Genomic DNA, 24,226 nt, shown 5'->3' on the forward strand with positions numbered 1-24,226 from the left:
AGGCAACGTAAGAGCAGACGGTTGAGCGCGCCGACATGTCATGCAAAAAAAAAGGAAATAATTAAAAGTAGATCTTTATGGTTTGCTACCAATTCTTGAGGTTTTTGCGTAATACAGAGAGAGACCTGGTTTTAAACATACAGTAAATACAAATAGCACAATTCTATATAATATGCCTCTCTGGCGTTCATCCATTCATAATTCACACATTGGCACCAAGTTCAACATTAGGCCTGACGACCTTAGAAACAGAACAGTACACAGGTAGTGTCGCGGCCTTTCATGCAGACAGCGCAGGTTGGACTCCAGTTAAATAAAAAATAAAAAAAATAGGTGGGTTGCTTTAGGAACGGACAAGCTGAAAGTCACTCAAAAAGGACAATGTCAAAGGGGCTACTGCTAACATCAACAGACATTTGCATGTTGCTACTAACATCACGTTACTGTCCCTGTCGTGAATGTTTTTTGGTCCTTCCTGAGCGCAATCTGTTCAAACAAAAAAACGGTGACATGTCAAGCTGGTCTGGAGCCGCAAAGACCAGTGGAAACCGTCTCATACCCCACAGACACCAAAGTTAGCACCTTGCCTTGCATGTCATCCGTTTTGCAGGGCTCCACTTCTGCGACATTTTCATGATGGACTTTCTTCTTCCCTCTGCTTCGTGCTTTCCTTTTTGAGATGGCCTTCCCGTGCTCCTTGATGCCAAGGGATGTCTTGTGACACCGGCGTTGTCTCCGGCGGATGCGGCGCATCGGCCCGGCGGAGTCTGGAGGCTCGGCGGCGGCGGCCCCGGACAGGATGCGAATCTGCTGTTCGATCGCCGTCACGATCATGTCGAGAGCCACGTCCAGCATTCCCAGACCGAGGCCGTGCGTCGCGTTGTCGAAAGCTCCGCTGTTGGCCGGGTCCTTGAAACATTTTCGCATGTCTTCGAGGTGATTCCTGCATGGAGACAAAAGAGTTCTAGTAGTTTTCCGTTACGTTTAAAAGTATCAGTGTCAATGTACATACTTGGTCTCAATGATTTTGGACCAGTGTTGAACTGTGTTTGTGTCAGGGATGAGCTGTTTTGCCATGTTGCCGTAGTCGATGTAGTCGTGCGAGAAGTCCTTCATGTCGTCGCACAATGCTTTGGTGTCACCTGATAACACAAGTACATTAAAACACAGCTGTCACACACCAGGTGTGTTTTCTCCATGTCCCTGACAAATATATATATATTTTTTTAACTCATTAACTGCCATTGACGGTTATAGACGTCAAATATTTATTTTAACTATTTTTATTAGTTTAACTTTTTTTTTTTTACACTTTTGTTAACAAGAGTATGAAAACTTAAGAATTTTTTTCCGTACATTTAGAACAGATATAAAATTTGTGATTAATCGCGAGTCATACAATTAATTACAATTAAAAAATTTGAATCGCCTGAATCTTTTCTTTTTTTTTTTTTTAATCGCGGTAAGGTGATTAATTTTTTTAAAATTGTAATCGCATAACTTCAATAGTTAACTCACGATTAATCATAAATTTTATATCTGTTCTAATTTTGTAAAAAAAAATGTCCCTAGGTTTTCATACTCTCGTTAACAAAAGTGGAAAAAATGTTAAACTAACAGAAATAGTTCAAATAAATTTTTGACGTCAATAGCCGTCAATGGCAGTGAATGAGTTAATATTATTTTTATTTATTTAAAAAATATTCTTATTTATTTATTTATTATAGATGGATATTTTTAATGTATTTAAGTCTTTGTAAAATATTCATGTCCCACGTCCAGAGAGTCTTCTTGCTCCAATCCTAAAATAACTAACACCTGCCGCTAACCACCCAACAACTTGCAACCAAGTCTCTACCAGACTAACTCATCTTGAGCCCTTTGCTTTGATCCCTTCACCTTCAGTGAGTTTAGAGAAGGATGAGGAAACAGAGGTAGTTGTGCTGGGTGTGAGGCCAAGGACGCTCAAGGACTCCAGCAGCGTCTTCTTGCTAGCTGGACCTCGGCTCACTCGCGTGTAGGCGGCCAACGAGCGCAGGGACATCTTCTCTGGAGACTGCAGGCGGCGCTTGATCTCATCGTAGGAGATGAGGTGTTTTCCTGAAATTGGGAGGCAGTGACTAAGGGGTCATTTCAATTTGTTAGTTCTGTGTGAGGCGCCACTTACGAGCCTTGGATCCTTTCATGTTGGGATCCAGGAGTGATGACACCTCTGCGAAGGGCATCTGTGTGGAGAACTCTGTAGTGGTACTGGAGTTCTGAGGCGGTATCTGACTGTGGATGACTTCCTCAGTCTGTACTGGGTCAGATACCTGCATCTGAGGTTGAAGATGAGGCTGGATGGCATGCATCTCCACTTGGGTGGTCTCCAGTTGGACCTGGTCTTGTGGGGAAGGCAAGACCAGCGTGTTTTCAGGCAAATTCTGCAGACCCATCCCACTCTGGGTCACCGTTTGGTCTGAGGACATTTGAAATATTCCCATGACTGGCTTCACCATGGTGAAAAGCATGTTGCCCTGCGCGTCCAGGCCCACTACCCTCGTAGATTGATCCATCTTCTCGCTGAATCAGTGGATCATGTGATAAGTATCTTGTGGTTAAACTGTTAGCTTTGTTTTTACACTTTGAGGAGGCTTCTCATCACTTTGGGTAAGGGCAGATGCTTCCTACAAGACAAAGCACATATTTAGTGTGGGACTCAAGAATGAAAACAATGTCCTATACTCAAGGTCCCGCTGGCAACCAGTCTGAATGCACTTTTATTCTTTTACCCATAGAATCACATCACATCAAATGATTATTTGTTTTGTTTTTGTGTGTGTGTTTTTTTAGTTAGTGAAGCTGTCAATATCGGTTGACAAACTAACTTGTTTTTAACAAGTTAAAAAACTTTTGAGTTATTTTAAACTCAAGATGAACTAGCACTGAAATATTGATTGATACTATTACACAACCCCAAGTTATCACACATGTAAAGCCGGGCTATTTTTCTGTTATTATATTCCCGCCATGCGGGTAGTGTTTAGGCTCACATAGTGGTGGAAATGGCCCATGGGCTAACTACTGTAATTGTGCTGCTAAAATGTAATATATTTCACACGTTCTATCAGATATTTATACGTACATAGGCATACATCATTGTCAAAAGTGAATGATGTCACTAGAATCTGATACGTTGATAATAAATAAACAACAGAAAAATAGTAGGCTTTCTTTTCATTCTTTCCATTTCAAAATGGCTGCCACCACAGTGCTGTTTTGTTTGGTGCTGCGGTTCCGACAGAACATCTCCAGAACAGCGTGTGATTGTTCCGAACGTGTCCACAAGTCCAAGCGAGCAACATCGGTCTACCACAGTCAACTTGTGAGTGACGGTACGGTAGTTCCACTCACCGGCTTTCGCTCCTAATCAGCTACTGATCCTAGAACGGTCCTAGACTAGTCAAACGACATTTTCCCTTCTTCTCTGCTGCCGGCTAGGCGGGTTGCAAATCAGCTTCATGCTCACACTGCCGGGTATGGTTAATCCCAACGCTCATTGGTTGAAAACCACGTCAGTCATTCGGAAAATGATTTTCCATTGGATGATAGACGATGACGCTAAAGGTTGGGAGGCATTATTTCCGGTTCTGCCCAAATAAATTAGATGCGCGCTTGCTTTTATCACTGTTTTTAAAATGATTAATACATTATTTGTATGTATCCAATATGTAAATATTTATCACATACGTTTTTATATACTTTATATAAATTATGTATAAGTAGTTAATCTGTCTGGCATCAAGACGGATAAACTATTTTTCCCGTGTGACATTACTGAAATAAAATACAAAAAATAAACAAACATAAAATATATATGACAAATATTAATGCAAAAATAAAATAGCATAAGTAAAAACAACTTGTCAGAAAAATAAATTTAATTTAATAAGAACGCATCAGTATTTTATGAGCAGCACCCAGTGTTTGTATTAAATATACCCCACATTTTCCGTCTTATGTAATCGACCTGTATTTTCAGGCTAAATAAAGAACATAACCCCAAATCCCCCCGCCAATTTATTTCAGTCGTAATAAAAAATTGTACAAAAGAAAGGACAGAAAATAGAAATGATTAAAATCATATCAGTGCCAACAACAGCAAGGCAACTGTTAAAGAATGAAAATAAATAAAAACACAAAAACTGAGGCAGTATGATGGACTAGTGGTGAGCGCCTCTGCCTCACAGTTTTTAAGGTGCTATTGCATCCTCCCACATTCCAAAAACATGCAAGGCTGAATACTTGTTTCATATGCCCTGTGATTCGCTAACTGACTAGTCTGGAAAAGCGTTTGTGATGCTAGCAACATTTTAGGTTAGTGTTGAGAGAAGGCCTTGAGACAATAAAGAACACAGCAATCTTTTTGTTTTGTTTTGTTTTACACAAGAAAACAACAAGACACAAAGTGGACACATAATGATCTTTGGCGTCTGTAGGCACGATGACATCTCTCGGTCATCATCCAGACTTACTTCCTGGCTTGTGCGTCTAGCATTGTTCAAGTCAAAATAATGCTCAGTGTCGGCGTGGTCGCTGCTGGCCCCCCATTGTGGTGGTTGGGGTGGTGATGTAGAGGGGTGGCTGGGGCTGCCGCAGAAAGGGGATGCGCTTCAGGTTATTTGCCTGGGCTGCGGGGGTCTCTGAGTTTGGGCCTGTAAAGGAAGAATGGGGAAAACTCCTTAAAAAAAAGAAGCATCGTTTTTTGTAGTCTGCTTTCCCTATGATTCAAACTAAGAACCAGCAAGTGTGGTGCTTGTTGTTGACGTTGGCGTACCTGCTTGCTGGCTGCCAATTGGTACCCTGACTTTGGCAAGAGGCGGGACTGCTCTGAACTGGGGGCGGAGCACGGGGACTTGGGATTGACCACTGATGTGGAGGTGAGCGTCTGACGTGCTGTCCAAGGGGCGCAACCTTGCAGCCGTGCTCGTTTTGGACTGAGGCAGCTGCATGTGAGAAGAGGGTGAACAGTCAGTGTAGCAAATGCATGTTTATGCTAATGAGGCAGCATGAATTCCAAGTATGTTAATGCTGAGTTCACTCACTGCTTGTCCAGTGACCTCAAAAGAGCGTGAGCGCCTCTTCTTGCGGCGCGCCTCAAAGTCGACATCTTGGGGTGTTTGGTTCTTGCCGGTGAGCTTGTTTTGCCGCGTCCAAGTGGCCTGGACGGCGGGCCCTTCGCCGGTGCTGCTGGACAGGTTGTCGTCGGAGGTGGCGTGCCGGAGCTCGGGGCTGGACTGTCTGCCGCGCCGCACAGGCAGACCTCTTGGGGGCGCCTCGCCGCCGAAGGGGCTGCTTTTCTGCTTGGCGGGCTCCATGGGGGACGGGGCGGGCGGCAAACGCAAGGCCTCCACCTCGCGGGCTTTGGAGCGCCGCCGCGCCGCCTTCACTGAAATGTTCTGGATGCCTTTGAGAATCTCCTGTCGCTCTTCTACAAACCGAAAAGTTTATTGGGAATTGTGTTAAGGCCCACCTGGCAACAGGCGTCGTACCATTTCGTGAAAGCGGGGCGTCGGCACCCGCCTCACTGCTTTCGGGCGATGAATCCGGTTGGCTGCTAACGCTGTGGCTGAGGTGAGTGTAGCTCAGCGAGCTCACTGGAGCCAGCGGCTGCAGCTGCACATGCAGATGGCGCGGTTAATGATCAAACAAAAAAAATCTGCCCTTCAAATAATTTCACTCACCTCTCTGTTGCCCTTCCCGTTGATGTGTATGGGAGGAGGCGTCATTACAGCCGATGTTTTCATGTGTCGCGCATGAGCGATGTTTTTGAAAACTCTGTCGCTGTCCCTGACATCAGAGAGAAAAAACAAAACACTTGTAGGAATTGTGGTCACTTTTTTACCATCATCGTCAATGTGTCCTCACGGTTCGGGCAGAATGGGGGGCAACGTGTGGCGGCGAAGTTTGGTGTGTCTTCGTCTTTCGTCGGGGCGTACGCACTCCTGGTCCGAGTCCACGTCTTGCACGGTGTCGCGAGCCTGAGGAGGCAAGCCGATCTTGGGTAAGGAGCCCCCCTGGAAACATGGGGCACATTTCATATTATAGGAAAAGACTTCAGGTTCAGTGGCTGTACATGGCTTGGGTTACTGCTTTTGTCCTGTCCTGTTCTGTCCTATTATGTCTCTCTACTTATTCATCATTTAGGTTATCCTAGAAGACTTCAGGTTCATGTCGACATTAAGACCTGGACCACAGCCTTGGCTTGCTGGTCCTGTCCTGTCTCTTTTTTTCCCTACTTATTCATCATTTAGATTATCCCAGAAGACTTCAGGTTCATGTTGACAGCGGTTCATGCATTAAGACCTGGAACAGGCTTGACTTGCTGCTCCTGTCCTGTCCCCTCCTGTCTCTTTTTTTTCTACTTATTCATCATTTAGATTATCCCAGAAGACTTCAGATTTATGTCGACATTAAGACCTGGACCAGAGCCTTAGTTTGCTGCTCCTGTCCTGTCTCTCTTTTTTTACTTATTCATCATTTAGGTTATCCTAGAAGACTTCAGGTTCATGTCGACATTAAGACCTGGACCAGAGCCTTGGCTTGCTGGTCCTGTCCTGTCATGTCTCTTTTTTCCCCTACTTATTCATCATTTAGATTATCCCAGAAGACTTCAGGTTGATGTTGACAGCGGTTCATGTATTAAGATCCGGACCAGCCTTTGCTTGCTGCTCCTGTCCTGTCCCCTCCTGTCTCTTTTTTTCCTACTTATTCATCATTTAGATTATCCCAGAAGACTTCAGATTTATGTCGACATTAAGACCTGGACCAGAGCCTTGGCTTGCTGGTCCTGTCCTGTCCTGTCGCTTTTTTTTCCCTACTTATTCATCATTTAGATTATCCCAGAAGACTTCAGGTTCATGTTGACAGCGGTTCATGCATTAAGACCTGGAACAGGCTTGACTTGCTGCTCCTGTCCTGTCCCCTCCTGTCTCTTTTTTTCTACTTATTCATCATTTAGATTATCCCAGAAGACTTCAGATTTAAGTCGACATTAAGAACTGGACCAGAGCCTTAGCTTGCTGCTCCTGTCCTGTCCTGTCTCTCTCTTTTTTACTTATTCATCATTTAGATTATCCCAGAAGACTTCAGATTTATGTCGACATTAAGAACTGGACCAGAGCCTTAGCTTGCTGCTCCTGTCCTGTCCTGTCTCTCTCTTTCTTACTTATTCATCATTTAGATTATCCCAGAAGACTTCAGGTTCATGTTGACAGCGGTTCATGCATTAAGATCAGGACCAGCCTTGGCTTGCTGCTCCTATCCTGTCCTCTCCTCTCCTGTCCTGTCCCGGCCAATCTTGGGATTCAGTGAAGATTTCAGCTTCCCGCCGACATATTGTAGGATGCCAGTGGCTCACTCGTAAGATATCTCTACAAATAAGTTTTTTTTCCTTCATCTCTTTTGGATGTACCTTAACGGTGTGGCGGGTGGTCACCTTATCCAGAGCCACGGCCCGGTCCAGTTTCCTCTCATCCCGTTCTCTGGTGTACATATCATAGAGCTCCTGTAGGTGGTGCGGAACTAGCAGACTGTGTTCTAGAGAGAGAACATGTCAGTTAGTAGTCCAGCACCAACCCGGGTTGCGGTGTAGGATTTGGTACCAACCATCAATGAACTGCCGCTGCTGTTGGATGAGCTCGTCGCAAAGATGCCGGTGCATCTCAAAGCGGCGGACCACAAAATTTTTCTGCCGGATCACGTTGTCCCTCAACAGAGCGTGCGACTGCATCTCGGCATTCTCGATCTCCAGCTCGTGGACCTTGCACAGGAGGCCCAGGAGCTCGCGCTGCTCGTCCGAGCTCACGCGACGGGGAAGCAGCTCCTCCAGTTGCCGGGCTTGGTCACGGAGCTCCAGGAACCGGCGCTCATGCAGCGCCTTCAGACAGAAAAGGAAACTTCCTCTAACAAGCTTAAGACAACAATAAGATAAGACGAAGTACATGGTTTTCATTACTGATCTCTCAAGATTGAAATAAAGGTTTCTAATTGATTTGAATGCAACAAAAAAGTGGGGACAAAGTGGAGACCTTCTGTTTGTGGAGCTTCTTCTGCTCCGTCATGAGGGCCACCAGGTTCTCCCTGGCCACGGCCACCTCCTCCGTCTCGGTGGCGTCCGGCGGAGACTCCGGCGAGTCCGAGTCCTTCTCGCTGTCGTCCTTGCTGGTGCTTTCCTTTCGCTTTTCCGCGCGCCACTTCCGCCGCTGCCTGCTCCGTTCGTGCTCCCAGCTGGAGATGAGACATGAACATCCCGAATGGGCGACATATTTCTCTATTTTCAGTTAAGAGGAAACGTTCTTTGAGACCGACTCTGCGATGGTGAGCAGCTGCTTGGAGGTGTCCATCTGGATCTCCGTGTTGCTGGTCTCCAGCTCCATCAGGTTCCTCCGGATATCCATCTGCTGGCGGAAGGCATCCAGGAGCTGCTCCCTCAGCTGGTCCATTTCGGCCCGACTCTGCTGGCAGGAGTGCGCCTGGACCTCAGCTGGGAGAGGATGATATACTTGAATATTAAAACCGTGACTGTTTTCAAATAATAATAACCTAGCGAGGTGGAGGTATGCGCTAGAGAGAGGATTTATGGATTTGGTTAGGGAAGACTTGCAGATAGCTTGAGTTAGCCAAAAGGGAAACGGCAAAGCTGTCAGGTAATGTTGGCACGAGGAGGCTGGGGGGCTTCACCCTGGACATGGCGGATGTCGGTCCTGTCGGAGGCCAGCTGGCGGCTCGCCTGGTCGGCGATCTTCTTCTTGAGTCGCTCGATCTCGCAGCGAAGGTCTGAGATGATGTTGGTGTACTGAGCGATGTGGTAGGACACGTTGATCAGGTTCTTCTTTACCTGCGGCAAAAACAACCATATCATATTTTTTTAGGGGGGACTTTTATTTTTATTATTAGTATAATTATCATTATTGTTATCATTGTCATTGTTAGTATTATTATTGTAATAAATATCCTGTAGGAAGCAGGTAGAAAATCAAGCAATGGAGGCAATAATAGAGTGCAATACTCTAAGTAGCCAATAGAGGGTAGTCTTGCTCAATTAATGTCACCTGGTTTGCTGGCCAAGATACAGAAAGTTACAAAGTAATTAAATTTGTGCTGTTCTATAAAGCTTTTTAGCTTCTAATGTTTGTTTTTCTTTTATGAAACCAATTGCTTATATTTTAGATTGATTTATTCATTTTTAGTTTTCATGAGGAAATTGTTCTTGATAAATAGATATTTTTCGAGTAAAGACTTTTTTTAATGAGTTTTTTTTTTAAACTTAGCCTTTTATTTGTTTTATTTTATTTTTTATTTTTTATTAATTTACATATTTTTTTAGGAACCCAACTAGCTTTGAATCATTGAATCAAGTTGCAAAGGCAACTCAAACATTATATTTTTATTTTGCCAGCTCACCCGCGTGCGAATACTTTTGGCACGATCGGCGTAAGTCAGCGTGTTGCGGGACTCCTCAAAGCCTACTGAGGCGGGACTAATGTGAGCAATCATGACGGTTCGGCTGTTCCCCCCCAAAGAGTCCTGTCAATCAGAGATATCATAAATCAACAGAATCCACCCCAGAGGCCTCCATCATTGATCCACAGTGACCAATACCTTAAGCAGTCTAGTCAGCTTGCTGTCTCGATAGTTGATGTACTTGTTGCCGTTCTTGTCACTCAGCGCGTTTATGCAGTTGCCCAACGCCAAGAGGGAGCGGTTGATGTGAGCGCCCTCTTTTAACCTCTGACCTCGATTCTGCGTCTGATTGACAGATTTGAATCACCACAACAAAACAAAATTAAATAAATTGTGTTTAGAATCTTCCATCAATCATTTATTCACACATGCGCAGTAGACACACCTGTGCTGCTCGCTCAGAGCCGGCCAGGTCGATCATGAAGAGGCGGGCAAAGCGGACTTCCTGCAGGACGTCCCGGCAGCGACTCTGCTGCTTGACGGCCACCTGCAGCACGGCGTGAGATCGCGACGACGTCTGGTTGGCAGCCGTGGGCTCCTGCGTACGCTGCTTGTTGCCCTTCACCAGCAGCTCCATGATCTGTGGCGCACACACACACTTATTAGTTGTGTTGATTGTAAAGCATCAGTATTGACAGGGTATTGTAGTGGGGGGGGGGGGGGGGGTACGACCTCTTGAGCGTTAATGGTGGACACTTCAGTAATGCCCGCCACCTGAATCTCTCCTTTGGCGTCCTCTCTGAGGTCCAGGAAGCCCGAAGATGGGTTCAGCAAATCCTGGATCATCTCGTTGTAAATCTACAGTCACATTGATAGTGAAATTATTATTATTTATGACATTTAGTTTTACAATAGAAAACCTTTTTGCTTGGAAGAAAAACAACAACTTTTTATCCATAAAAATAAAGGCTTGTTCTTGAATTACTTTTTTTCCTCAATTACAATTAAGTTTGTTTCTCCAAAATAAGATACACTATTCAAAAGATACACCTTTATTTTCATCAGAATTTTTTTTTTTTATCTTGATAAAATAAGACTTTATCTCCCCTCCCCCCAAAATTGCTTTGTTCCAATAGGAGTCTGACATTTTATCAAAAAAAAAGAGAAAAGATTTTCATCTAAAAAAAAATGCCTTTATGATCACAAAATTCCACCTTTTCCCCAAAAAAATAAGACTACTTTATTCTCATAAAATTGCGACTTTATAGCTAGAACAAAAACTGATAAAAAAAAACTGACTTTATTCTTGTTTGACTAGTATTGATTACTACTTTTAACTTGAAAAATGTTGACTTTAAAATAAATGTCGACTTGAAAAATTATCAATTTAATTAACTTAATTCATTATTGACTTTCAAACTAAAAATACATTCAAATTCTCATAAGCTTATGACTTTGTACCTTTTTTTTTATCTTTAAAAATACTAAATTAATCTTGTAAAATTTAAAATATATATACTTTTTTTTTTTTAAAATAGGACTGCTTAGCTAAAGAAATTTACTTTTTTTTTTTAAATAAAGGTTTATTCTCAATAAATAATCACTTTCTTTTATTCTGAAATATACGTTTTTACCTTAAAAAGTTGAAAAAATCTGAAAATTATAATACGAATTTTAATCTTAAAAAATATACAAAACTAATACTTTATTCTCATCGGATTATGATTTTAATCTATGAAAAATCTTGAAAAACAGTACTTTTTTGTACGATTAAAATAAAAAAAAATCTTGATACCTACAAAAATAATCTGACTTTATTCTTGTAGAAAGACAATTCCCCCGCGCCCTAAAAATGGAACATACCATTAAAATAACAACTTTTTTGAAGCAATATGACATTATACTTGTAAGATTACGACTTGATTATTTTTGTATGTACACTGTACTATATATATTTTTTCTCTGTGTGGCCATTATGAAAAGGGTGAATGTGACTGTATAGATACATTGCTATCATCATCCATTTATGTTACTGTGTGGTGGCAGTAAAAAAACCTTTCAAGCTCTTTACTGCCTGGAAACAGCAGCCTTCATCTAGGAACATCCGCACACACAACACACAACCGAGGATTTTAATAACACACTTTTCAATAACGAGCGCCTAATGACAGCCGCACAATGAAAAGACATTTCAATGTCGGATGCAGAGACGATGTCTCTCAATGGGAGCGATCATCTGTTTGTTGAAGGCTGATATATCAGAAAATGTCTCCATTTGTTCCCCTCCCTTCCACTTTGAATGCACTCTATACGAACAAAAGTATTGGGACACAACTCTTTGTCTTAGACATTTGCTTATTATTATTAGCCTTGTGTGGAAATTAAACTAGACATTGGTTCCCACCTCCAGATAGGACATGGAGACACTGTACATCATGTTGTCACTGGTCTCCTCGATGGCCCGGAACAGGTCATTGAGGGTGCGGACGTAGATGCCGGGCTCCTTGTCCGTTCCCAGCATGGTGTAGGTTTTCCCGCAACCTGAACAATACCCACAGAAAAAAAAACACAATTTCAGCACTCTAAATATTGCATTAAATGACAAGTGTAGATATATGCTAACCTGTGGGTCCGTAGGCGAACACGGTGGCATTGTAACCTGATATGAGACCCTCGATCAGACCCTTGGTGGTGGCACGGTACACCTCCTCCTGCACACCGAACAAACGTTTGACTGCTGTAATAAACTCTGATCTTGGCGTCCATTTTTGGGGGGGGACTAACCTGACTGGCTGAGTAATCAAAGGCAACATCAAACACGTAGGTCTTTTCCCTTGAGCGGTTGGCTCTCAGGACGTCATCTGGATCCTCCATGGGGTCCATCAGGATCACCATCTAGTGAGGTGAGACAATTGGCTTTAGGGGCTGAATTTTTTTTTAACCCTGGAGAACCCACAGGGTCAAATTTGGCCCCTATAAATTCTGCTACTCAAATAACAAAGACCTTTTTTTCCTTTCTTTTTTTTATTTTTACAAATTTAACTTCAAAAGTCCAGAGTGCCATTTCTGACCCCTGCATGGGGCCATCTAGTGGATGAATATTGCACTTACATGAGCCAGAGTGGTGGTGACAAGATGGCTAAAATGCAACAAATAAAACAAAAAAATTGTATTGTTCAATGTAGCTGTGTATTTCATTGATTATTTTCTTAAATTCTAAATAGTTTACTGACAGTTTTTGTTATTGATTTTTCAAAATGATACCCCTAAATCCCAAAGGGTCAAATTTCGCCCTAATCCTAAATTATGCAATAAATTGAAAAAAAACATTGAAAAAACATATATTTTGGTGTTCAGTGAACTTATAGCAGTCATTTAATGTATAATTCATAATTTTCCAAAGAAAAAAAGGGTTCTTGGGTTTTCCAAGGACCACTGGAAATCACAATAATGACCCAAAAATGTCTGCTTGCTTCAAAACAAAATGGCTGACTTTCTGTGCATTTTCAAGAATGGCCTCTAAAGACTTTTTTGTTCTACTCATGCTCGACATGCTTACCAAATTTCATCATCATGAGGAAATGTGGCAATGCGATGACAAACATAAAACTGTTTCCATTCAAAGTGAGCAAGTCTAACTCATCATGACACACAACCTGAGGACGTCACACGGTCGTTTTGGTAGCGCTACACACGCATGTGCACACGCACACGTAAATGGCGTGATGATGCAAAGCTTCCAAATTTAGCTCCCGGCTCATGTACTGTATAGGCGAGGGGCTGTCGAGGGTGTTGATAACACGTCGGCTCCCATCTGTCGTCTATTGAGTTACAGAAGCTCCGCCCACCAAACACCAGCTGTTAACTAAGAGCTTGAATGTCAGTGCTCAATATTTTGCCAGATAGAAAAAAAACACACAAGTTTAAAAAAAAAAAGAAGTTGGTTTCATGCAAGAATGAGGAGAAATTGCACAGTGCAAACACAAGCAGTGCAGAGTACAAGGTGTACTGATGGCTAACTGCTAACTGGTTGTCATGAACATACAATTATTTACAGTTATTTGAAACCCTAACTCGGGCTTCAAGCCCCAATTTGAATCGCTTACCCTGGCTTGAAAACCAAATTTGACAACATAATCCTCCCTTCATTTTAAACCCTAACACTTATTTGAAACCAGGTTTGAGATCCTAAATTAAAACCACAATCTTGGCTTTAAAACCCTAATTTTGAACATGAACCTTTACTTTGAAACCTTAACCCTTGTCTGAAAACCTAACCTTGAAAGCTTAATATGAAACCCTAACCCTGGTTTAAAACTTCCCTTTACACCTAGGGCTTAAACCCTTGAAGCCCTAATTTGAAACCCTAACCCTGTCTTGAAACTCTCTGTTTTGAAAACCTAGCACTTGTTTAATTAAAACATTAACCATGTCTTGAAACCTTACTTTGAAACCCTAACCTTTCCTTGAACCACAAACCTAATTTGAAACTAAATTTAAATTATTAACCATTGCTTGAAACTCTAATTTGAAACCTTAACGCTGGTTTACAAACCCAAATCTTCTCTTAATATATTCGACAAAAGACTAACCATTTGTTTGAAACCCTAACCCTGGCTTGAAACCTTAATTTTAAAGAAAACACCGTCTTGAAACCCTAAATTTAAACACAAACCTTTGCTTGAAACCAAACCCTAACCTAGCTTGAAACCCGGGCTTGAAACCCTATTCTTCTCTTGAAACCTTATTATGAAAGACGATCTTTTTCTAGCTGCTTCACAGAGTCCAAAGATACGCGTGTATGTACACGCACATTAGCTGTTGCTGCTTACTGTCAGGTTTCCACGCGACTGGCAAAAGGTAAGGTGTTGAGGAGATTAGCTTTAATATTCCTCAACCACTTCTTCTTGGCACCGCAGATGAACAACAACAACAACAGCTCCATGACCTGCGCTTCACCCCTTTTGTCTAATCTGCTGATTGGTTTTTGGAAGGGCGTAGTGAGGTAAAGCTGGTCAAACAAGGACAGGGAAAGCTACATGTGGATTAGGGTTCGTAACAACAAGGTTTTTACGGTTCCTTTCCAGTTGTAGGCTTTAAATTTGAGGTTTCAAGTCAGGGTTAGGGTTTCAACTATCCTAATGCCCTCTTACAAACCTAACTTGAAAACCTGACCTTATCTTGACGCCCTAATTTAAAACACTAATCTTTTCTTGAAACCATAATCCTGTCTCAAAACCTTATTTTGAAACCATAAACATTGCTTGAAACTGCGACCAAGGCTTGAAACCCTAATTCAAAACTTCCATCTCGGCTTTAAACCTGATTTTTGATGCCCAATACTTAGCTCCCGCAATTTAGTAACTTAACGCCAAACAATACAGTATAAGATAAATTTTTTTTTTGATTATTTTATTTTTTTTACTCCTAATTGATTCAGTCAACTACTGTCGAGATGCTCTTTCACGCACGCACGCGCACAAAAGGTCGAAACCGATGTACGTCATCGATTACGACTATTGCTCACGTTTGTGTGTCGTCTTTATGACACCGGCCTCCAAGGTCACAGGGTCATCCGCTTTGTCCAACGTGTGCCGGCAAGATTAAGACGAGCGCTTTTGTATGTATCTGTATGCGTGTGTGTGCGCGCACGCGTATCTATCTGCGCGCCACGTCCATCTGTCGCTTATTACTCAGACGCCATGGAGACGGCATGTTATCTGCGAAATGGGAAAATGGGAACAATGCGTGGAATTTGGAGACACTGAATGATGATTGGCAGCACGGTGGATTAGTGGTTAGCTTGTCCGCTTCTTGACTCCAGCATCGCTGTGCAGTTGCATGTTCTCCCCGTATGGGTACTCTGCTTTCTTCACACATTCCAAAAACATGCTTGTTAGGTTCACTAAAGACTAAATTAGGGGTACTCAATGTTTACAAAGAAAAATGTGCACTTTAAAACTCATCCGGACTGCTATCGCGAAGCTAGCAAGGCTGCTAGCCCGCTGTGCCACTGGCTGAAATGTTTTTCACAGCGTTACTAAATATCATATTATTGATCTAAACTGCTAAACATGTAACTGGGAATAAAAAAATAAAAACTTTGTTTTGCACTTGACATCATGTAATGTTTATAAAGAAAATGTGAACTATCAAAGTCGTCCGTACTGCTACGGCTGAGCTAGCTAGCCTGCTAGCCAGCCACGCCACTGGCTGAGGTAAGTGTCCAGTACTTTGACTTAAACCTCATATTATCAATAGAAGATGCTAAAGTTGCAACCTGGAATAAAACAACTATTGTTTTGCAGTTGACATCACATATCATCATCGTGTCAAAAACACAAGGGTGGAAAGAGGTGTGACTGTGTGTGCTAGCTTAGCGGAAATGCTTCCTCCATAAGCTTTATTGGTCCATTTTTTTTTTCATTTTTACTCATAACACACACTAGATCACATGAATAGGTTTCAAAAACTTAGTGTTTAAAAATTTACGTTTCGCAGAAAAATTTACGGTGCCGAAGCGCTGAAAGTAATAATAATTGGTGTCAAGGAAGTCTTTGTATATGGACGTCTGATACAATTTTTTTTTCAATATGACATCATCTTTAATCATCTTTTATTTTGGTGGATAATATTGTAAAATTAGTTTCATACTAAAATATTTTAGGATTTTAGATTGGGGTAGATGTACAGTTGAGACCACCAATATAGACAATTGTGAGAACATCTTTAAGTGCATTTACCCACTTTTTTTTTTTAATTTGTGATAAGGTTTTTCTGTAATCTGCTTGAGCAAAGTTGCTAATGTGTGTCTGAAAAATCAACAAAAAAAGTTGATGCAGGATAAGTGTAGAACGTTGATGTGTGTCTACCCGATTTGCGGCTCCGACCCGAACTGCAGCGAAACTGTATAACAATTACACAAGGACAAACTAGTGTAGTGCGCTTGACTTTTTGTTTTCTCTTATCTGCTTTTGAAATGTTATCTACTCTTTTCCTGAAACAAAACGGCACTATTATAGAAAGCTTGACATTTGCCATCCTCGACCTTTTTCCGAAATGCAACCAAAGCGTCGGAAAGTTATCGGTCATCTGATAGAAAGGCTGCGCAGATGCCGTCTGTGCGTCCCGACAAGGCCAGCTTGGATCTCCTTTCAGGTGCAGTGTCGTCTCGCCGCTGTTATATAAGACGTCTGCCTTGGCACTTTCCTAACAGCCACGCCAAACCACATGGATAACAAGAAGTCTACATTGACATTGTGAAAATTCACAACTTTACAGACTATTTTGTAAAGATCTCATTGCTCGTTAGAATCTACATGGAACTCATTGTGCTCCTAATCCATGACGATGAGGGGCCGAACCCGTGATTTACCAAAGTGCCACTACACTCCTGAGCCCTCTTCAGGGTCCCACTCAGGGGCTCTTAAAATAGCGGCAGGTGAATGTGATCAATTCTGAACACATCCACATCCCTGTCATAAGAGGGTGTGCACATTTATGCAACCATATTCCTTCAATTGTTTATTTTTATTTCACCTTTCAAAAAAAAGGTTTTGATCCAATGGAGTTGATGGTCAGCTAAATTTTGAAAAGATTCCCAATGGTCTGATTCGCTGCTGAGTGCAGGAAAGCATAACCCGAGTCCAAGTGTCTGTTTACATGTAATCTGGCCTAAAGGACAGACAAACAGCGCAGAATAACCCTCTCTGGACGAGATAAGTGAGATTATCCACTTTCACAGCTCAGACGGGCTATTTGCGTCCACTTGGGAGAAAAAGAGCATCTATTGGTTTTGTGTTCCCTCTCTCATCTCGCTCCTGCGCCACCTCGTCAAACACTCGTAAAAAAAAAAAGAAAATTGACAGGAACAGCATGTCCTCCTTTTCTCTATCCATTAGGAAGTTATTTGGAAGGGTTTTAACGAGGTCACCAAGAGTCAAGTTGTACCACCTGAAGATGTTTTTTTTTTTTTTTTTTTTAAACAACCTCACACAGTCCTGAGATGTTCTTTTGTTATCATCATGAGGAGCCTCCATTATCCACCATGATGGGGCTCTCACTATGAAAAGATAACTACGGAACATCAGCCGTAACCGCTGATGCATTTATAAAGACATCGTACAGTGGCCCAAGCAAATGGAAAATGTAAAAATAATAATACAACACCTAAAAATGTATTTTTTTTAACGAGCAATATTGAAAAAAAAAAAGTAATTAAAAAATGCAAATATGTAATAAGCAATACAAATAAAATAAATGATAACAAATTAAAATACAAATAACAATATGCATCCATTAAATTGTCCATAAAATAAATAACAAGATGAAATAAACATATCAGAAACAAAAATTTCATATGAAAAATCTAAAATAATGCAAAAAGGACATCTGTGTCAAAAATGTAGCCTTTACAAGAATCAAAAATATACAAATAAATAAAAACATGAACATTATGCATTTGACATGTAGACATAATAATTATTATTATAATGAATAGAACAAAATAAATAAAGAAATCAAAATAAGAAACAATTACCAAAATGAAAAATGATATCCATCCATCAATTTTCAACAGTTTTACTTTCACAAAACAAATACAATAAATAAATGTAACCATAACAAAACAAAAGTACGGTCGCACGTAAAGCGGTGGAACTACAGAGCGACAGGAAGAAAAAGAAGAAGAAAAAAAAAACTAACAATGGCCCTGACCTTGTCTGGGTGTCTCCATGGCGACCAGACCCAGGACATACACCCCCCCCCCCCCCCCTCTCTCTCTGTGCGACTGTCAAAGCCTAAGGACTAGTTCAACAAGCTTTCAAAAACACCATAAACGTGTATAGAGTGTCAGTGTGATCAGAGCAGCATCCCCTTGGTGAAGCAGCATGTGGCTCACCATCCAAAGTTATCTCTGAACGGCTCGTTTAGAGTAACTATGTTTGTTTAATCACAAATACACAATTTTGTATGTCTTCAACACTGCGAACACGTTTTGTATCCCCTCATTCATTAAGCTTTGTGACTACTACGTCCCTACAACAGTTGCTCACTGAGCGGCGGTTTTATGAGAGCAGGTGGCAAGGAGGCTTAATTAACCTGAGCCGCAAGACGTCCAATCAGCTCATGTCGTCGTCGTTGTGCTCTCTGCCAAGACAGCAAGATCTAGTGTGACCCAGCACCCCCCCTGCTAGCACCCCACCCTAATCTGTCTGAGCGCTACCTGCACGCCATATGGTCTTCAAGAGCCACGTGGACTTTGTAAACGGACCTGAGGTGTCAAGTTTTGAAAGTATTAGTGAAATATATAAGGTCTCCTGATGGCTGTCACATTATATTCAACTTTGACAAACAATTGCTTATTCTGCTTCAAAATTGTATTATCACATGTAGCAGCCTAATGTAGTATATTTCCGTCACAATTGTGTGTTTGTGTGTTAGCAGCTTTTCAAAATAACAATCCAAAATCCAATAAAACTATACAGAGGTGCCTTGAAATACAAGTTAAAATCATGATCAGGCTAAAGCCTCCAACACATGATAAATTAATCAATTCAAGCTTCCTGAAAAGCATTTTTGTATTTTTTTTTTCAATAACTCTTTGACTGCCAGACGTTTTCAGAAAAGGGATGCCGTGGGTGCCAGCCGATTTAAGCATTTTTGACTGATCTTTCAAGGTACACAGAAAATTATGTGTTTGGACTATGGAAACACACATACTACCAAATGAAAGATTGGACTCTCCTCTTTCATCAGAAAAAAAAGTTTGTTTCTACATTATTCCGTTTTTCAGTAATCAACAATAGAAAATGGTTAGTTTCACCTCTGTTTTGGAAAAAAACGTCTTTTAACGTCTTTGGCACTCCTCCATAGGATTTTACTAAACTTTATTTAACGTTTTTGGCAGTCAAAGATAAAAAAATAGCACTGTATAATATTATACATTATAAGAACATACATTAATGACATAATTGATTATAGTATAAAGAATGAAACCGTTTTTTGCCAATTTAAAAAAAACATATTATTCAATAGACATTGTGCTGCTCCTTCTGAGATGTGCACCTTGGCCACCTGGGGGCAGTATAACACCGACAGAAAATAGCTCAGCGTTGATGCTATTTGTTAGCACCTCTATGGGGTTTTATATTGTTGGTTAGCATTACGCTAAAGGCAACGCTATGTGTTGTTTTAAATACACAACATCTAACTTTCTTTTTTTTTCTTTAGTTAGGCAGTAAACGACTGAAGTGGAATTATATAGCTTGAAATGTTTTTTTTTCGGAAGACTTTTTCACTAACTGCCAAATTGCTGCCAATTGTGAAGTGAGTTAAGTTAAGATGACTGCCACCATACAGTGCTTGGATATTTATTTTTGCTCTCAAGTCAAAGCAAAAAAATCATCCGACTGCCGGCTTTTATCTTAAAAACTCATTAGTTGGGTCACTTATTTATTATAAGACACCACTGTATGATGGATTTGTTTTGTCATAATTAACAAATGGAGGTAGAAGAATATATAAGTAGCAATTGCATGCTTTGAATTTTCTGCATACAGTCCAAGTTTGCACACCCCTACAAACACGGGTAAGCGTAATCAAGTCTGCAATGTTGCTGTTGTGACCATCCCCTCTATCCTCTCCATTCATACAATCCCACCGCCGTAAACCCTTCTCAAGACAGATTCCCATAATCCCCCACTGCACCGCTATCTAGCGTAAGTAGCGTCAACCGCAGGTCGCGAACCCTCTCCTAGTAAGCAAACATTGCGGTTTTAATGAGGGTTTGGGTTAGCGTGCACGTGGGAGCTGTGTCAGCACTGACGGGGGTGGCTAACCCGTGCCGTTCGTTTGTTGTTGATGATGATGATGATGATGATGTCATGGTGCTTATGTTGCCTGGGGGCGTCGCTCTAATTGAATTACAATCCAGGATGCGGACAAGCAAACAGGCCAGATCCCGGGAGGAGGCGGGATTATCTCTTTCTGGAAGTGCTCTCCAGACTGCAAGATGATGATGAGGATATCAGAGACTCCACAACAGGGCAGGCAACCCAGTCAAAAGCTTAGGGCCCAGAGTTGAAGGGGGCCCCAAGAGATGGTTGATATTAGTCTACACAGTTGGAACACTCACTGCAATGACAGCAATCTCCCTAATGGGCACCCTACTAGCATACTTGTTTTGTTTTTGTATTTTGGGGAGAAAAGGGGCTCCAGTGTCTTTTTTTTTGCCCAAAGCCCTCAGGTGGTTTGGAAACATCCCAGTTGATGATGTCACCATGTCAACTGTCGCCATGCCCGACGCAGTTATTCTACAGGCGCCAGTCATGACGCTCATTAGCGCAGCCGCTACCACATCCGCACTCATTACATTCGCACCCTAAACGAGGTCCGCCGGGGCGTCAAATTGACAACACGGCAGCTCCAGCTGCGCCTCGTTCTTGTGTGATGATAGTGTAGCGGTTCACATAGCTTACACCTGGTAGGGGTTCGCAGGAAAGAGACAACTCGGCACCAAAAGTCATTTTGGCAGTTTCTAGGAGTCATAAGACTATTTTGAAAATTCAAAAAAAAAAAAAAAAACATGAAACGTGGTTGGTTTGTTTATCATGAGTTGACCCACAAAAAAAGCCTCAAGAAGCCATGCCTGAAAAGACGCATGATGTCCACCATTTTGGTTTGAAGTGACCATTTTAGTCATTTCCAAGGGTCTTAAAAATATTTTTTTAAATTTCAGCCCCTGAAACCATTTTCCTTAGCAACATGAAACTCGGTTTGTTTGTTTATCACGAGTTGACCTACAAAAAACGCCTCATGAACCCATGCCTGAAAAGACGCATGATGTCCACCATTTTGGTTTGAAGTGACCATTATAGATGTCAATTTGGTCATTTCCAGGGGTCTTAAAAATATTTTTTAAATTTCAGCCCTTGAAACCATTTTCCTTAGCAACATGAAACTCGGTTTGTTTGTTTATCACGAGTTGACCTACAAAAAACTCCTCATGAACCCATGCCTGAAAAGACGCATGATGTCCACCATTTTGGTTTGAAGTGACCATTATAGATGTCAATTTGGTCATTTCCAGGGGTCTTAAAAATATTTTTTTAATTTCAGCCCCTGAAACCATTTTCCTTAGCAACATGAAACTTGGTTTGTTTATCACGAGTTGACCTACAAAAAACGCCTCATGAACCCATGCCTGAAAAGACACATGATGTCCACCATATTTTTTTTTCCAGAAATGGACATTTTAGTGTCAACTTAGTCATTTCAAAACTCCAACCACGAATTCATTTAGAAAATTCAGCCAGTTAAAAAAATGGCAACATGAAATTTGGAATGAAATCTATCATGAGCAGATCCACAAAAATGTCTCATGATGCCATGTCCGAAAAACGCACAGGAAGTCAGCCATTTTGTTTTGAAGCCGCCCCTTTTGTCTTATTTTGCCACCCACCCTGCATGATTTTTCACTTGTCACCAAACATGACATTTGAGGTCGTGGCTGACATCGTATCCTCATCCCCTGACGTAAGATGACCTCTGCGCCTACCTCGTCATGCTCCCCCCCCAACTCACACACACACACACACACACACACACACACATACACACCGATCAAAGTTCAGTGCTCTCACCTGCTCATCCAGCCTGTGCGCCACAATGGTCGCCGCCTCCTCCTGCTCGCCATCGCTGAGGGGACGAATCCTCAAGGCCACCTGCACCGGGTCAAGCACACACTTCGAATAAACACTAGGAAACACCAAGAGTTAATTGTAAACAATTGCATGTTTGTGTTCACAAGGATGTTTAATCTAATGAGAGCTAATAATGACGTGAGTTTAAATTAGACCGGTATTTATTTATTAATCGTGTGTTTATACGCATGTGGCGTCATCCTACTTGTGGTCAGTAGAAAGTGTGTTGGGACAAGAGAGGCTCAGTTACGACTGACACAAGCACTTCAATAATTCACAGTAGTGCCACGGCCCGCTGCGCAAACTGTTAATCATGCTGCAATTTATTTGTGTTGTTTTTTTTGGTCCATTTAAGTGCAAACACAATTAGAATAGTTGGAATTTATTTTTTGTCCTTTTTTGTTTTTGTTTTACATTACTTTTTGGAATAAATCCCTTCTCAATGTTGCAGTGAAATAATTGAATCTTATTTTTGAATCACAACATTTATATTCAATTAGCCAACTCTTAACTATATAAAATTCGGTATTTTACTCATAACAAATAACAAATTATTTAAAAAAATAAGAGTATTTTATTTTACCAATTTTAAGAACCTTGATGATAAATGCTCGATAATAAAATAAAATAAAAATCCCTCAAGGTTCTTTATTCATATAATAAGGAGTATACAGAACAAGGGAAAAACATTGTATACAATTCAAACAATTAGAACATAAAACACGCCAGGGAGGTTAAAACATATAAACTAAACAAAATCAAATCAATAATATAACAAAAAGAGAAAAAGAAAAGAAAACAAGATCATACAAATAAATGATAAAGTTTACAATAATTGTACGTTTTAACCAGACAATGCTGAAAAATAATTTCTCATGTATATAAAAAAAATCAATAAAGGACGGTTTCTTATGTGTAAATTTCGATTTGTGAATATAAAATTTCGCTAAAATAATAAGATTTATCAAATAAAATTGCGTATATACATTCAAAAACACCAAATAATACATGTTTCTAAAATAAGGAGAAGTATGCTCGATAAAGAACGCTAGCACCCCACTGAATTACATGACGTAGGTGTACCTAATGAAGTGTCCTTTCATATTTAATCTCTTTCTGAAAAGAGTCAGTAGACCTAAAACTGTAAAAAAAAAAAAAAATACTCACAAATTATCTAAATAAAATTACAATTATGCTTCAAAACGATGTATAATAGTTGAGTTGTTATGTTGAGGACTCACAGTGAGTTGGTGCTCCTTCGACTCTCCGGTGTCCTTCATGCTAACTTCGGGTCACTCACAGCCGGGATTCGAGTGCATCACACGCCGGTGACCCGACACGTTCGGAGCATCCGACCGGCATGTCCCCCTTCGCCTCACCGGAGAGAGACACCTGCAGAGCCTCGCCCTCCCCACCCGGACCTCCTTCTTTGCCTTGTTTATCGTTCTTCCTTCGCTCCGAGCCGGCGCCTCCTCCGCGTCCTAGCCGGCCCGTGAGCTTTCGATGGTCCGCCGCGGGAGGCACGACTCTCCGGTGGTTGACCCGGTGCCAGGTACTGAGCTCACCTCACGCCCAGCCTGCTGTTGCTTGACTGGTGCTGACTGACTTGATTGTTCGTGCGCATGCGTGTGGGCGCGTCTCGGTGCACGCGCATGTCGCCCCTGGAGACGTGGCCACGGTAAACAGTGACAGTAGCGTACCACGTGACGTGCATTTAGTGAAATATTAGGGAGTTATTTTGGACTTTTTTTAAGTGATACACTTAATTTACTTTAAAAAAAAAACATATAAGGTGACGTTTGAGAGGGTCATTTTTTGGTGTGTATTTACAGTAATTAATATATTAATTTTAAAAAGGCATAATCCAATGTAATGTTTTTAAAGCATATGACGTGCCATTTACGTTTTACTCGAATACAGTAAATATTTTTTGTAGCTCCTACAGCTCTTTGTAGACACCTGCTGGAAGAAATACTGCATGACCTCTTGGGCCTTTTTGATATATTTAAATCAGCATTTTAATAAAACAAACTGACATTTTAGATAAAATACAGTAAATAACATTATACATATTAGAGAAG

The 24,226-nt window shown here is 41.3% G+C and overlaps 2 protein-coding genes across 7 annotated transcripts; both read right to left on the reverse strand.

Moving 5' to 3' along the window:
- Window positions 1-61: 61 nt before the first annotated feature.
- LOC144038551 (uncharacterized) lies at window positions 62-3,666 on the reverse strand. 2 transcript variants are annotated; one of them, XM_077551121.1, is made up of 6 exons: window positions 3,394-3,666; window positions 2,313-2,666; window positions 2,168-2,225; window positions 1,900-2,100; window positions 1,013-1,142; window positions 62-943 (listed from the first exon to the last, which is right to left on the reverse strand). In XM_077551121.1, exons 2-6 carry the CDS (start codon window positions 2,553-2,555, stop codon window positions 514-516), a joined length of 1,062 nt encoding a protein of 353 aa, XP_077407247.1. In that variant the 5' UTR covers window positions 2,556-2,666; window positions 3,394-3,666; the 3' UTR covers window positions 62-513. The 2 variants fall into 2 exon arrangements, with proteins under 2 accessions (XP_077407247.1, XP_077407246.1); XM_077551120.1 differs by having other exon boundaries at window positions 2,168-2,666; window positions 3,394-3,646.
- Window positions 3,667-4,041: 375 nt separating this feature from the next.
- Window positions 4,042-23,745, reverse strand: kif19 (kinesin family member 19). Of its 5 annotated transcripts, none has more exons than XM_077551114.1 (20): window positions 23,387-23,745; window positions 22,086-22,166; window positions 12,229-12,339; window positions 12,068-12,155; window positions 11,849-11,985; window positions 10,219-10,302; window positions 9,890-10,084; window positions 9,643-9,789; window positions 9,445-9,567; window positions 8,722-8,878; window positions 8,350-8,524; window positions 8,070-8,268; window positions 7,648-7,918; window positions 7,454-7,578; window positions 5,908-6,056; window positions 5,724-5,829; window positions 5,532-5,655; window positions 5,085-5,470; window positions 4,817-4,985; window positions 4,042-4,694 (listed from the first exon to the last, which is right to left on the reverse strand). In XM_077551114.1, exons 1-20 carry the CDS (start codon window positions 23,423-23,425, stop codon window positions 4,558-4,560), a joined length of 3,003 nt encoding a protein of 1,000 aa, XP_077407240.1. In that variant the 5' UTR covers window positions 23,426-23,745; the 3' UTR covers window positions 4,042-4,557. The 5 variants fall into 5 exon arrangements, with proteins under 5 accessions (XP_077407240.1, XP_077407241.1, XP_077407238.1 ...); XM_077551115.1 differs by having other exon boundaries at window positions 5,908-6,020; window positions 7,478-7,578; window positions 10,177-10,302; XM_077551112.1 differs by having other exon boundaries at window positions 7,478-7,578; window positions 10,177-10,302.
- Between the last annotated feature and the right edge of the window lie 481 nt (window positions 23,746-24,226).

The sequence above is a fragment of the Vanacampus margaritifer genome, chromosome 18, assembly GCF_051991255.1.
Source record: "Vanacampus margaritifer isolate UIUO_Vmar chromosome 18, RoL_Vmar_1.0, whole genome shotgun sequence".
Taxonomy (NCBI): domain Eukaryota; kingdom Metazoa; phylum Chordata; class Actinopteri; order Syngnathiformes; family Syngnathidae; genus Vanacampus; species Vanacampus margaritifer.

What these genes read in the sequence shown, in the direction of transcription:
- LOC144038551 (XM_077551120.1), bottom strand. Translation starts at nt 2,555, where the DNA reads ATGGATCAATCTACGAGGGTAGTGGGCCTGGACGCGCAGGGCAACATG. An exon ending in CATGAAAGGATCCAAGGCTC is followed by an intron (nt 2,101 to 2,167) that starts GTAAGTGGCGCC and finishes TCCCAATTTCAG; the next exon opens with GAAAACACCTCATCTCCTAC. An exon ending in CTTCTCTAAACTCACTGAAG is followed by an intron (nt 1,143 to 1,899) that starts GTGAAGGGATCA and finishes TTGTGTTATCAG; the next exon opens with GTGACACCAAAGCATTGTGC.
- kif19 (XM_077551111.1), bottom strand. Translation starts at nt 23,425, where the DNA reads ATGAAGGACACCGGAGAGTCGAAGGAGCACCAACTCACT. An exon ending in CCACCATTAACGCTCAAGAG is followed by an intron (nt 10,085 to 10,176) that starts GTCGTACCCCCC and finishes TGTGCGCCACAG; the next exon opens with ATCATGGAGCTGCTGGTGAA. An exon ending in CCACCCGCCACACCGTTAAG is followed by an intron (nt 6,057 to 7,453) that starts GTACATCCAAAA and finishes CCATGTTTCCAG; the next exon opens with GGGGGCTCCTTACCCAAGAT.